The sequence below is a fragment of the Tachysurus vachellii genome, chromosome 4 (assembly GCF_030014155.1).
Source record: "Tachysurus vachellii isolate PV-2020 chromosome 4, HZAU_Pvac_v1, whole genome shotgun sequence".
Classification (NCBI taxonomy): Eukaryota; Metazoa; Chordata; class Actinopteri; order Siluriformes; family Bagridae; genus Tachysurus; species Tachysurus vachellii.
In genome coordinates, this window is record NC_083463.1 from 9905962 (window position 1) to 9920526 (window position 14565).

The 14565-nt window shown below is 37.2% G+C and overlaps 2 protein-coding genes across 3 annotated transcripts; one reads left to right on the forward strand and one right to left on the reverse strand.

Annotated features, from left to right (window-relative positions):
- Positions 1 to 599: 599 nt before the first annotated feature.
- Positions 600 to 5607, forward strand: ttc4 (tetratricopeptide repeat domain 4). 2 transcript variants are annotated; one of them, XM_060867630.1, is made up of 10 exons: positions 606 to 928; positions 1219 to 1336; positions 1628 to 1789; positions 2463 to 2540; positions 2676 to 2800; positions 3147 to 3233; positions 3319 to 3566; positions 4810 to 4894; positions 5015 to 5097; positions 5190 to 5607. In XM_060867630.1, exons 1-10 carry the CDS (start codon positions 818 to 820, stop codon positions 5290 to 5292), a joined length of 1200 nt encoding a protein of 399 aa, XP_060723613.1. In that variant the 5' UTR covers positions 606 to 817; the 3' UTR covers positions 5293 to 5607. The 2 variants fall into 2 exon arrangements, with proteins under 2 accessions (XP_060723614.1, XP_060723613.1); XM_060867631.1 differs by lacking the exon at positions 1628 to 1789 and having other exon boundaries at positions 600 to 928.
- Positions 5608 to 7468: 1861 nt separating this feature from the next.
- On the reverse strand, positions 7469 to 12797 carry ttc22 (tetratricopeptide repeat domain 22). Its single transcript, XM_060867632.1, has 7 exons — positions 12108 to 12797; positions 11951 to 12006; positions 11709 to 11824; positions 11398 to 11516; positions 9997 to 10158; positions 9141 to 9293; positions 7469 to 8336 (listed from the first exon to the last, which is right to left on the reverse strand). The coding sequence occupies exons 1-7, from the start codon at positions 12666 to 12668 to the stop codon at positions 7812 to 7814; spliced, it is 1692 nt and encodes a 563-aa protein (XP_060723615.1). The 5' UTR covers positions 12669 to 12797; the 3' UTR covers positions 7469 to 7811.
- Between the last annotated feature and the right edge of the window lie 1768 nt (positions 12798 to 14565).

Consider the following 14565-nt stretch of genomic DNA (forward strand, 5'->3'; position numbering starts at 1 on the left):
AAATCTAGATTTCTTTAACTTGAATTTGAAACAAATTTAGAAAACCATCTGTTTTTCCACAGTGTTACATATCGCTTTGTGTTTTTCTTGCTTTAAAGTCTCTCTGGAATCCAAATAGGTGTTTCAGGGCCTTTTGTACCTTCCCCCAGTGCATGATTAGATGGTATACCTAAAATACATAAATGAAAGCAATTTCTTTAGTCATACTCTAGTACTCTTGTGTAAATGTGTGAGTCTGATTAAATGCTCTCTTGCCCTAAGACAGAGGTTTGGGGACCTCCTCTGGTCTCTGGGTTAGCATGAAATAGCATGTAACTAACTATAGCATGTATAATTCTAATATTATGTATCTATGCTCTATGTCCTACGATCCTATATAGCAGTTTTCCCAGCCATGTCAGGGTGGACTGTAAATATGCTCCACGCCACACGGTGGCGCTAAACATCTTCAGCAGGGTCGCAAACTCACTCGAGAGCCGCGTTAGCGTGACGTATTGGAGTGCCGTCAGTTCCCGGAAGTAGCGGAACGCACATGTGTTTACTAAATGTATAACGCTGACTGTTGTGTGAGAGTGTGTGTGAGAGTGTGTGAGAGTGTGTGAGAGTGTGTGAGAGTGTGTGAGAGTGTGTGAGAGAGTGTGTGTGAGAGAGAGTGTGTGAGAGAGAGTGTGTGTGAGAGAGAGAGTGTGTGAGAGAGAGAGTGTGTGTGTGTGAGAGAGAGTGTGTGATGTTCAGTGTGAAGGCGGGTTAAAGTCTAGTTTATAATGCGGTAAACTGGGTTAGGGCTTTGTCGTTAAATAGTACAACATAGGAAACAATGGCTTCACAGGTCAGAGAGGAGGACAGTGATGATGGTATGGACGAGTTTATGGAGAAATTTAAGACCCATAAATACAAAAATGCGTTCAGTGAAAACAACTGGGAGGAGGTGAGAACAGATAAGTGTCTAACATCTGTAACAGCTGTTTGGTAAATAATACAGAATATAATGTGAATGTTTTGCATAATAGATTCCCGTGTGTGTGTGTGTATATGTATATGTACAGTATATGTGTGTGTGTGGGTGTGTGTGTATATGTATATGTACAGTATATGTGTGTGTGGGTGTATGTGTATATATGTATTATAATATATATAAATCCCATGAAAGGTTATTAACTGATTTAGTACATTACCGGTTATATTCACAAACCTAACTGTGATAATCTTGCATCTTAGGAGTTTGATAAAGTCCCCATGTTCATGAAGTCAGCTCCAGAAGACATAGACCCTGTTAAACACCCTGACCTTGCCTGTCTTCAGTCCATTATACATGATGATGACCGACCACCTGAGGGTATGTGATAGTCCTGGCTGCAGGACCAGGGGTGGATCTGGGCCTGATCCAACACCTTCTGTATCCCTAAACTAACCATTAAAACCAACAAACACTGCTTATTTACCTCCCCTAACTTTGGGCTTGACTCTTCTCAGACAGGAGGTGCTGGATCAGGTCAGACTTCACCCCTGGACTATCCTCTTTAATCAGCTTCTCAGGCTAATATAATTAAGCCAGAGTGTGACTTAAAATGTTTCAAATATACAGTACTTCATGTTACTAAACATACCTCTACTTCCTCTCCTACAGAGCAAGCAAAGTGTCTAAAGGACGAGGGCAATGAGTACTTTAAGGAAAAGAACTATAAGAAAGCCATAGTGTCCTATACAGCGGGCCTGAAAAAGAACTCTGCCGATTCAGACCTAAACGCTATCCTTTATACTAATCGTGCTGCAGCCCACTTTCATCTAGGTGAGGATATTTTTCTTATAGCAAGTGCTTTCTTGGTCATCAATGGCACTGGGGAAAGCTACAGCCTGGGACAAATTTAAGGAAAAAGCAACTTAAAATTATTTGGTAAACTGTTGAGCTACTGCAGTCTACTTGATCAAGTTCAGAGTGCAAGTATTCTGGACAAATAAGCATTGTTCTTTCAAAAAATGCTCACTCACTCACTCACTCACTCACTCACTCACTCACTCAGTGTGTTTATAATGGTAATGGACATTGTTCAATTGGTGTTCGAATGGGCCGAGATCTGACGAAGGCTTAAGTATACGATTTATTATTTTTATTATGATTTTCAATCATTCAGTGAGCTCTTATGCCATGTGGATGTCCTATCCAGGGAATTCCTGGGTGAGATCACTTCCATCAAGAAAGAAAAGATTCAGCATAGTGTAAATGTGTTCAGTCAGAAAAGTGGATGCAAACCAGCACCGCCATGTTATGACAGTCAGTTTTCCTTTTGTTTTTCACCTGTCTGTATATTCATCTGGTTTGTCTGCCTTGATCTTAAACACAAAGTCAAACACTGTAATGTGCTGAAAAGGAAACAACATTTAGCAGTTATAGTGGATTTACAGCAGTAAAATAATATGTATACCATGACTGGATTTTTTTTTTTTTTCTTCACCTTCTGTAGGAAATATGCGATCAGCTTTGAATGATGCAACCGCTGCACGGAAACTGAAACCCGGCCACATTAAAGCCGTCATCAGAGGTGAATAGCTAGAACAATAATGTATACATTTTTAAATATAAACGATGTTTTTGACAAATATAAATTGCTACCTAATCATGTATCATGTATCTATTTATGTAATTACATAAAAATCTCTAAGCTGTGTGTGTGTAGGAGCCCAGTGCTGTATGGAGCTGTGTAATTATGCAGATGCATTGCAGTGGTGTGATGAAGGCCTCAGGGTCCAGCCTACTGATAAGAAACTCCTAGAGCTCAGAGCCACTGCAGATAAACAGAAGGTAGGCAGATCTAACACTAGCAATACATAAATAATTAATCTAAATGAAAATATTCACCCAGTAAATGAGTTGAACTGTATACACAGTACACTTGTTTCCTGTCTCTCCTTTGTCTTTGTTTACATTTATGGCATTTGGCCCTTATCCAGAGTGACTTGCATTTAATTTCATTTTATTCAACTGAGCAATTGACAGTTAGGGGCCTTGCTCAGGGGCCCAGCAGTGGCAGCTTGTTGGACTCTATTCAAACTCGCAACCTTCCAATCGGTAGTCCAACACCTTAATCACAAGGCTACCACGTCTCCCTATCTGAGTAATTACTAAGATTTATGCCTGTGTCTTTCAGAGGGCAGCAGAGCGAGATGCCAGAAAGGCTAAAGCTAAAGCGAGAAAGCAGCAGAACGAGCGAGGAGCACTGTTGGCTGCTATTAAGGTAAAGTTGTATATAATATACATTACTTTAAGCACAAGTCACTTTGTGAAACAGTTGAAATTGATAGAGATTCTGTTTGGACCAGGAGCGTGGAATTAGGCTTCTAAAAGCTGAGAAGGGTGACCACAGGGGCTCTGACAGTGAGGAGGAGGATGCTGACCATGGATCCACTTCAGCTATGGCAGAGTTGAGTCTGGATGGACTGAGCTCTCAGGAAGCCACTGGAGCACAGGTGTACCTGGATGAGCAGGGCGCCCTCCACTGGCCTGTGCTGTTCCTTTACCCTGAGCACAGACAGACCGACTTTATATCAGCCTTCTGTGAAAACTCCAGGTCAGTATTCAGCACTTATACGTTTTGTATTTATTCAAGTATTGTGCAAGGGATGCCATCCTCATCTGCACTAATTGCACTTTCTGACATCAGAAAGGGAAGGGGAAGGATGTGGTAGCTCAATGGATAAGGTGTTGGACTACTAACCGGGAAGGTTGTGAGTTTGAATCCCAGGGCTACCAAGCTGCCACTCCTGGGCCCCTGAGCAAGGCCCTTAACCCTCAATTGCTCAGTTGTATAAATGAGAGAAATGTAAGTCGCTCTGGATAATGGCATCTGCCACATAATGTCAAATGTAAATAGTGCAATTATAAACCATTTCTTTTCTATATCTGGGTACTATATGATGAAATAGTGCAAACTGTTTACTGATGGAAACTTGAAGGCAAAAATTTGTGGCATTTGCTGTAAACGCCTTCTTGTCCAAGTCAATTTCCTCACTAATACACTTACAGCTCATTAATCATAAGCTCTTCCTCAGAGCAGTAGCATTTGTAACACACGGTGCTGATAGCAGATTAATAAAAGGAAATGTAATGACTTCTTAAATAGCTAAAATAATAGCTATAAATGGTCATTAAAAAAATTACCACAAACCTGTTGACTTCTCAGATCTGATCAGAAGGTGTTTAGTTCACTATAATAGCTTTATATTACTTCACTTCTTCTAATATGTTTCTCTCTCTATAGTAACAACTTATTGTGTACCATACAAATTCACAGGGATTTGTATGGTACACAACTACACAATCTACTACTGCTAATAATCAGATTACTAGATGTTTTATCTATCAAATCATGCATAATAAACAAACAAATTTCATTGCTCAGGGAAACCTGCTTTCCTCACTGGGTATATGACAATAAACACATTGAATCTTGAATAATTGTTGATAAAGTGTAATAGATAAGTAAGTTTTAATAGATGTTAGTTTAACATTCATGGGAGGAGGCATGACATGACTTAACATAACAGCTGGCATTTTTTTCGTGTTTTTGTCTTTCATTAATAAATCAAAACTTAAGTCATGGAAACAATTGCTGCCATATAAGAGGAATAAAACACTTCCAGATGTAGTGTTTGTAGACAGTTAATTCACTTTGTCAGGCTATTTCACACCCTGTCTTTGATTTCTTTTTTATAACCACATGCCATTTTGTGTTTTATTCCTTATAATAATAAACAATGAAATTGTTTGAGTCATCTGGTCATTTCACAGTGTGTCCTTGGCTTCTTGTTCAGCTTTATAGATCACCTAGTGCTCATGTTTGGAGAGGAACTTCCACCATGGGACACAGATAAAAAATATCAGCCGACAAATCTTAAGGTCAGTCTAGAACTCCAGTTAAGCCCAAATCATTATGTTTAGTTCAAGATTGTTGAGAATTGTTTGTTTTTTTTGTTTTTTTGACGCATCCTTGTTTTCATATTTCACTTGTTGTTCTAGCTGTTCTTTGAAGACCACAAGAATGGGCACCTTTATGAAGTGGCTCTAGAGACATCTCTACTAGACGTCCTACAATCTCCAGGGTGATTTTCCTATTTAAAGATCTGTAAAGAATAATCTGTTAAAAGTAATATAGCATGTGCTATTCTGATGGATTCCTTTATTCTTTGTTTAGGTGCAGTGTAAAGGCAGGAACTCCAAGCTTCATCATAATGGTTAAAGGATCGCTATTTTGTAAACAGTTTCTATCAGGAAAGAAAGTCCATAGGCTGGAATGAAAGATGGTGAAAGGACACTGTGTTTTGGCCACTGATGAAACCTCATGTCCTAAATAATTGACTGCTGATGGGTGAGATGACTTTTGCCAAAAGTCAAATTTATTTTAATAATCAGTATTTCTGAATTCACCCAAAGCACAATTTTAATGCACAGAGACACCTACAGGGAAACCAACAAGGAAATATAAACATGAAATCCTAAATGAATACTAAATGGAGCCACATGTAATGAAAACTCTGCCTCCTTGTATTAGACTCTGTCTCCTTTATTATGTAAAGAACTAAATCCTAAAATAAATAAGTCTTTCCCCAAAACATTGATGCAGTCTGTTCTTTAAGACAGTAATAATAAATACACTTTTTTTACGTCTGTAAACTAACAGAACATCATTATAGATGATCTAGATATCATGTTAAGTAAATATTTATTATTCCAACCTGTTTGGAGAAGATGAGATGATGCAAGTACAAGCTTTGCACTTGCATATTCCCTTTGTGTAGGGCGATAAATGTCACGTGATTATCTTCTATTATTGGTGAATGAAGTGTTATGGTTTAGAACTATTTAGCTATAGCTATATATATATATATATATATATATATATATATATATATATATATATATATATATATATATATAAACAAGATATAAATTTTAATGTATCCCTCATGAACAAACCAGAGCTGACGGCATTGGAAAACTCCCTGAGATGATATTAGGTATAAATCTTAAGAGGAAACCATCCTTATCAGGGTGACACCAGATGTGTGATATTTTTCCATCTATAACTGACAAATTAATTCCTTATATATAATTAACACTTCTATGTAACACTTTTACGTTTTACAAACTTTTTCACAGTATAATGTGAATCACAATGTATATATTTTTATTTCTTTTCATTAATGAAAAGAAATAATGGATCCAAGATGTTTTAATCTTCTAAATTTGGTGGGTAAAATACTTGTGACTAGCTGATATTGATCAACCTATGGTTATAATACGTATTCACTGAACAAACTGTGCTAATAGAAATCATCACAACTATTTCATGGTCAGGACTCAGTCACTGATAATATGCAATATTATTATTAATAATATTATATATATACACAGTGCCTCCAGAAAGTATTCACTCCCTAGTGATTATTTTTCTTTTTTGCTAATGGGATGCTAATTTTCCTTCTTTTGAAGTGAATATAAAATTATTTCAGATTCTAATATACTTAAAACTAATGCTGCAATAAAACAACAAAAATAATAATATCCAGGCGGTGGATACCCCTAATCCTAACTGTATGTGTCTGTTTCTGAAATAATGCTTTTTGAACACACAGTGTTAGTAGTAGCTCAGGAGGAGGAAGTTTTTGTTCATAAATACATGAGGAATTCATCATGTGAAAGTGAAGCTGATGTCTATCACAGAGGAGGTGTGTGTTGGAGAAAGGCACTCCAGGAAGGTACACAGACGGACATCTAGGAGCCTGTTAGATCTACAGGCAACAGTCTGTCATAGGCCATAATTATGGATAATAAAACATATTACTGTAGTGTAGTGACTCACAGTTCACTTTGAAAATGTTCGCCTGATATTTCATAATTAATGAAACATGACAGGGTTTGCTGTAGAAGCAAATGGCAACTTTGTGGTGGCAAAAAGTGACTCTGTTACTTGTCCAACCACATTACACCATTCCATTAATACCACTACATACTATTTGACAACAATGAATACATTTGAATGTATTTTTATTTATGTTTAATGTTGGAGTGCAAAAGCAAAGTACTAACTATAGTCATTCCATCACCAACCTCTAGATTTCTCTCACTTGAAGCTAATAAGAGGAAAAAATGCAGCCTGTCATTTTACCAAGAAATCTCAAATCATTTTGTTCTGAAGAATCTCCTGTTACATTTCTGAGAGCTGAACATTTCACCCTGTTGCATATCCTTTTAATCTGTTCCGATTATTAGATTGATTAGATTATGTAGATTGTATAGTATGACGTGTATGGGACTTGTATGGCAGACTCCATGAGCATATCTGCAATCTACATGCAAATTACTTACCGTGAATGGGTTGTGGCTATAGTAATGGTAACATATGTAAATGAGTATATTATTGTAAACTTTCTACCGACACTCCAGACAGTACTAGATGAATTCAAGTAATGATTCAGATTTATAATTATTTATTTACAGAGCCTGATATAATGCGTCTGTTATTAAGCTAAGTTTTGAATAAGGAAGATGGCCTTGTGCAAAAATAAGCAGTAATCCACAGGAAATTAACAGCTTTTCAAAGTGTATGTATAAATGTATATTTTTAGAATGACACTGTTCCACTCTATTGCACTAGCAGTAGTGTTTTGTCCTGTGTTAATTTTAAAATATGTAAAAATTACATTCACTCTGTTTTCAAGAATTAATAGTAAGCATTGTATTTGACAGTCCAGGATTCCTCTTGAAAATCCCACACAGTCCAATGCTCACTGGTCCTCTACTTCTTATGTTTCTCCTACAGAGACAGAGATCTGCCCAGAGGCAGTTTATCCTGTGGCTGTATGCTCTGCAGTAATCTCCTCACCATTCCTAACTTCCCCTTCTTCACCAGTTCCCTTGACAGCTCAGCGACTTCATCAGTGTATGTCCTACACAACAGCCTGAGCTCTACTCGGACTGCGTCAGTGCCGTGTCTCTCTTCAGCCAGTTTTACACATTCCTCCACCTGGGATAAAATGTTACTGATGTCCCCTGTGCTCTTGGTGAAATTGGTCAACAGAGCCTCCAGCGAGAAGTGTAATGCCTGCTGCTCATAGCTTCCAGGTCGTTCCAGTTCCAACGATTGTCTGAAGCAGTCGATGGCATTCTGCTCCTCTCCTTTGAGCAGCAAGCAGCGGCCGCGCAAGAGCTGTAATTCTGGCACAGTGGAACCCAGTGGGCACTTCAAGGCTTGTGCTAGGCTGACCAAAGCCTGATTTACTGCCATCTCGTCCACCATTATAGTCTCCTTCACAGCATCCACACCCATATAGTAGTAAACCTGTCAGAAGAAAGACATGCTGGAACAGTTACACATTGAATAATGTATTAAAAGTTTGTCAAATTTAAAATAATTGAGCCTCAGCTATCAAGCTGGACATGAACAGAATTTTACGTTTATTTTTGCAGGAAAATGTTCATATAGTATAAGATATACTGTCAAAACATAGTTTTGTCTATAAGCACACTTAATAATGTGAACCTAGATCGACAGGCTTCGAATTGTCTAACAGGCCTGCAATGTTATGTGGCTTAAAATGATTATTTATTTTAATTACACCCACTATTTTACCGTTTAGATGTCATATGTCAGTGCAAGCACTCTATGAGCTTTTCCTTTTATTGTGTTTTGTGGGCATCATAAAATATAAATCAGCTTCGCACTCTGCACTTTACAACTGTATGCCATTTATCAACATACAAGTATGAGTTCAAAATGAATCAGCATTACAGGTTTGGTTTGGCCTACAAAAATATTTATACCCAACCTAACTTAATTGGTAACTACTACTTTAATTTAATTTAATTTAATTCAATGGACTATATTTTGAACCCTAAAGAGCAAACCGGGAAAACTCGACAAGACGCAATGAGAAAGAAACTTTAAGAGGAATCAGACTCAAAAGGAAACCCACCCTCTTCTGGATGTCAGCCCATAGTCCAATTATGACTCATTACTCATGTATGATCAAATAAAATGACTGCTACTATCATGTCATGCACTGTTTAGTTGAGCTTAGTATCACTATAATAATAATACAGTTATGTAAGTCAGCACTTAGCTATGTTAGACATCTTGTCTCACCTGTCCCATATCTAGGTGAGTCCTGAGACACGGCTGAACACTCAGCACCTTCTCAAGGTCAGCTCGGGCCTCTCTCAGTTCCTGACGGTCAGGAATCCCACTCAGTCCCAGCTTTGTCTGGTCCAAGGCCTTTGTATAGTTTGTGAGTTTAAGCTGGAGAGAGAATGAAAAATGTCTGTTAGGCAACTTTTTTGTCAGTCTGTAAGCAATTGGACAGGAATGTAACGTGTAATGTTACAGGAATTACAACGTGAATGTAACACATGTAATGTGTTTTTCTTTATATTATGTGCCCATGTGTTGACCCTAACATTGCTAAAGTACATTATTTGCTGCTTAACTTACATAACAAGAACCTCCAGATATAAAAAGCACATATATTATCAACTTAAATCTTTTGTTAGCTCTCTCTTATTCTTAAACGGCGGAGGCAAATCCATAATGATGGATTATGTGTGAAAAACCCTATAGTCTACGCTGAAAGTACTGGCAAGGTTAATTTTTTGTTTTTGCTATACACTGAAGACATTTGCAAAAACAAAAGAATTAAGAGTAAACATTCAGAGCTATAAATTGTTTAAGCGGTCAATCTAACAGGAAACACCTGGGCAATAAGTAACATTTATCAGTGAGGAGAAAAAAAAAGGATCGTGTACCGATTTTTGATCACCGATTAATGGGTGGATGCATACAAAAGGTCAGAAAATAAAAACTAAGATTCTAATACATTGATACATATTCATCTTTATATATTAAACCCAAATGTCTTCATGCGTATAGCAAAAATCATAGATTCCAATACGTTCAGAGGGAACTGCATGTCTATATACTTTGTGGTGTTTGGCAGCCATGATACCTTAGCTCGAGTGCAGTATGCTTTCCAGTTTAGCTCTGCATCAGGCAGCACATTCAGAGCCATGTTACAGATGCCCATCGACATCTCATGTTTGCCTGACCAAAAAAAAACGCTGGCTAGATGATTCAACGTGAATGCATCATCTGTGGCCAGTTTGAGTCCCTGTAAATACACACAAAAAAGATCCTTTCTTATTGCATATAATTTTGATCATTCTTGATAACTAATTAAGTGAAGTTCCAGACCATTTTCTTTCAAATATTGACTGAATTGGTTGATATTCGAAAAGGCTGACAGCATTGATGGAGGCCTGAGAAACACTAGTAACTCTAATAACTCAAAATAACTTGGCATTTTTATATCCAAGACAGATCTTATTTGAATAGATTGAATGAATTGTTACAGGGAAACAGCAGAAATGGAAACATCTGTAGAATGTTATTTCCACTGGCAAGAATGGTGAGATGTCTCCTTTTTTTTTAATCAAAAGAATTTATAGTTGATTTTGTTATATTTTATTATATTATGTTTGGACGATTAGACGATTCGTATTTTATTATATTATAAATTATAATATTTATATATATAATATTTTATTATATTATGTTTGGACGATTTGATATAAAACTAGAAGTAGCTGGAGAATTCTTTTGAATCAGTGTTCAAAAGAACAACTTTGAAGAGATATTTTCTCATGTCTCACCCTAATTTTTTAGGGTCTATGTGTTTTGAATTTGCATAAACAGACATTAACCGTCTCAACAACTGTCCTCAGACCTCCCTCCATAGCAAGTGAGTATTGAATAGCCAAAAAACGTTGACGTGATGTCAGTGGTAATCACTACCTATGCAGTAGTTTTAGGTAGACAAAAACACATTTTATAAAGCAAATGTAACATGTATTAACTGTGTTGCATCTTGTTGTGCTTAAAATGATGGCATTTTATGAAATGTTGTGGAAACTGAGAACATCCGAGCAGTGAAAAATTTTATCTTGTGATTTACACAAGATAAAATGTGAGAGGAGATCTCCTATCTAGAGAAAAGTAATGTAAGAATGTGGAGTAAAATTCTATATCTCTTTAAACATAAATTACAACCTATTAAAATTAGGACACAAACTACGTACAGGTTTTATCAAAAAGGTCAATTTTGTTTGGCTAAAATCCCTCAACATCTTAGAATTTTATACATATCCCAGGTTCTTGATACATCATCCCTGGAACAAATAGGATTAAGTGACCTGCTCAAGGGCTATACAGGGGTATTTTGGCAGTGCTGGGGCTTAAACCCCTGACCATAAGCTCTGTAGCCTCAGCCTTAACCAGGCTACAGAGCTTAACCAGGCTATAAAGCTACAGTCTGCATAGCTTCTGATATATCAGGATTAACAAACAATACCGATCCATAGCATGACAGCGGTTCAGATCCTGACAGGCCACAGTCATGAACAGCCATTGGCACAGTGGAGAACTCATCTTTCCTCTCAAGCATGAGACCAAGGTAACACCAAGCAAGTGCTAAGAAGTAGAAGAAGAAGAGTCAGGTATGGAGAAGAGTCAGTTGTGACACTAGAAACTAGACAGACAGGTCAACTTCCCATAAGTCACAGAGACTTGTAAAATACATTGAATTTAAAACAATAACAAGCTAAACAGACAAATTAAAAGTTCAAGTTTTTTTGTGGAGAATGATAAGACATGAATGTTTACCTTTGAGGTGTGTTGTGTCTGATTTCAGAGTCTCCACTAGCAGTGTCAGAGCTTTGTTGTAGTGTGTAAGCCTTGTATGCTCTAAATCCTTTGAATCATTTTCAATACCATACAATCTATAAAGGGAACAAGATTTCAAAAGAATGTATTGTATGTCAGGTGGAATTTATTAATTTTTTATGATTAAAGCAGCGAACAATAGGCTCAGTTACGAATAAAGTATATCATGCAAAATTTCATACTTTATGTGAATTGTTGCCATTTTAAAATACCAGCTCCACTTCTCTTCTTGTGGGATCTGTAAAAGCAGAAAATATTTGAATATTTCTTATTAACTATATATAAATAAATATTATATATTAAAAAATAAAGGCTTCTCTTGAAACATCAGCTTATTACCAGTTCAGCTCCATAGTGAAGAGCTCGGTTATACAAGGTGAGTGAGGTTGTCAGTCTTTCCTGGAGGTCTTCCTCTCGCTCCAGGTCCACATCATGAAGATGGGCAAAAGCCTGCTCTGACAGGCACCGGCTTGCCCTAAGCCTGCCCTCTGTTGGGCTGTCGCTGGTCTCCAGATCCATGAGATATTTCACCTGTTCTAGACAATCGCTCTCTTCACTGTCCCGTCCGAGTCGTTCATAAATGTGGGCTAGGTTGGCCCAGGCATTAAGGTTTCCTGGATCCTCCTGGCAGATGCTACGGAAAACCTCCTCAGCGTCTTCTAGCTCATCAAGATGATAAGCTAGCAGGCCCAGCATGTTTCGAATAGCATACTGCAACCTACCTGTCTCAGCCTCAAGCTCAGCACGTAGGTTCTCACGCTTCATCTGTATGTCACGGAGGCGCAGGTTGGTTGGCCCGCTTGACTCGATGTTTAGATTCAGAAGCAGGTGAAAGTGTCCAGGGATGAAGTCCAAGTCTTCAATAAGAGACTCAAGGTCCTCTTCTGTGCTCTCCTCCATAGTTGTCTCTTCACCATTAAGCACACTAGTACTGATAGTGCCAGACTTTAGAAATGAAGTTATGTTGTAACCAGGACAGGAAATACAGGTTTGCCATGCTGAAGCAAAACCAGGGAGGGAAGGAGTGAAGAATGATATGGTTTGACAAGTGCTGTTCTCTTTCGGAATTGGTTTTCTGCACTGACAAGTCAACACAAATTAGAATGGAGGTATTGAGTAGACAGGGGAGTGAACAATAATGAATGTCTGATGACACACCTTCTTTCCATCAGCTAGGTTGTACTGTTTCTAAACAACCCCAAGGGAGGTTTCCAAGTGCTGTTAAGTTAATGGAGTCTACTTCTTTAGATGGAAAATATCTCTTCAGAGAAAAAGAGCTTGCTTTCAGTAAGCCTATTTTTTAGAGACAAGTTTGATATGATGGGTTTTCAGATAAACCACTGTAATGATTGAAATATACAGGACATATTGAAGTCTGTGTTTTGTGTTGGCGTAAATAACTTCACAGCTGTGATTTTTTATTTTATCACAGGCACAATCTTTAGACCTTCTAAACTGTGGTGATATTCATAAAAATACACAACTCAAGTGTTTTACAACTTTTATACAGTAGTTTACAAGGTTACTGGAGAAGAATAAAGCAAATATGTTTTAAATGTTTATTTTTAATAACGATAATTTCTTCTGCTATATTGTAATCCCACCACAAGTGGCTTGTTGCTAAGCAACATGGCAGGCCTGTTGATGAATGGAGCTGAATTATTGATCAGCAAAATGACCAATAATTGGTCAATAAACCATGTTGTTTTCAGATGTGCCCAAAATGCTTGTTAAAGAATTAGATAGTTGACACAAGGCCCAGCCAAACACATCCAGTGTACTAAACAGGTTTTTTCAGCTACTTGTACTTTACAGTTTGCCATGTTCTGCATATGTTCCTGGATACCTTTAAGAGTAAAGCTAAACAAAATTGACTATTGCACCTTTACCCAATATCAATATGTTTTCTAATTTCCATAACATTAAAATGAATGTCATCAGTTTTGGCAAAATGGAAAGAAACGCCTATTAGGGATATAATGTTTTTTTTTCTTCCTGTAAAAATAATACTTTCCCTTTAAAGAGTTAACACCCAGAGATGTATCATGTGTTGGGGTATTTGTTTATTTAATGGCAAATAAGACAAAAAAAACAAGGGAATGAAAATGTATTGGTATATTGGCTGCAGTCAGTGCAATGCAAGAAGTCTACTACAATCACTTTGCATATCCTCCACTGAACACTAGATGTCAACTGAGTCCTGGTCCTGGATTACTGTGAGTAGAACCCGGAAATGATATCACTGTTTCACACATTCATCAAGAAAATTTATAAGGTTGTTCTTATAGTCCCTAAAATTAAAATGCAGAAAAACTTAATCATCATAAATAATGGTTAGCTCAATAATGGAGCAACAATACAAATACAGCCAGAACTGGTCATAAAGCACAGTCTCTGTGTTGAAGGAACAGAATTCTTGCTGCCATCTGTTTACTTAAGCATGAAAAGTCTTTATCATCAGCCATAAGAGATTATCTTTTCCCCCTGCTGTTCTGTTTTACTCCATGATGACTTTTCCATCATACAGACCTTAAATGATATTATCATTCTAAACTCTTTCAGTCTGCTCTCTCTTCAGTCTCGCTCTGTTCTCCACTTCCACATTTGACAGACTCAGTCTTCATGTGAGCATGACTTAATGAGCATATTATCAGTAAATTATCAGAGAGATTCATTTAGAAGCAGCACAGTGTTTCAGGAAACTCCAGTGGAAAAAGTCAGCTTATTATTCTACCCCTATAGACTGTAAATAATATAATATTTAACCAAAAGATTAGGCTCCATATAAAAAATATAT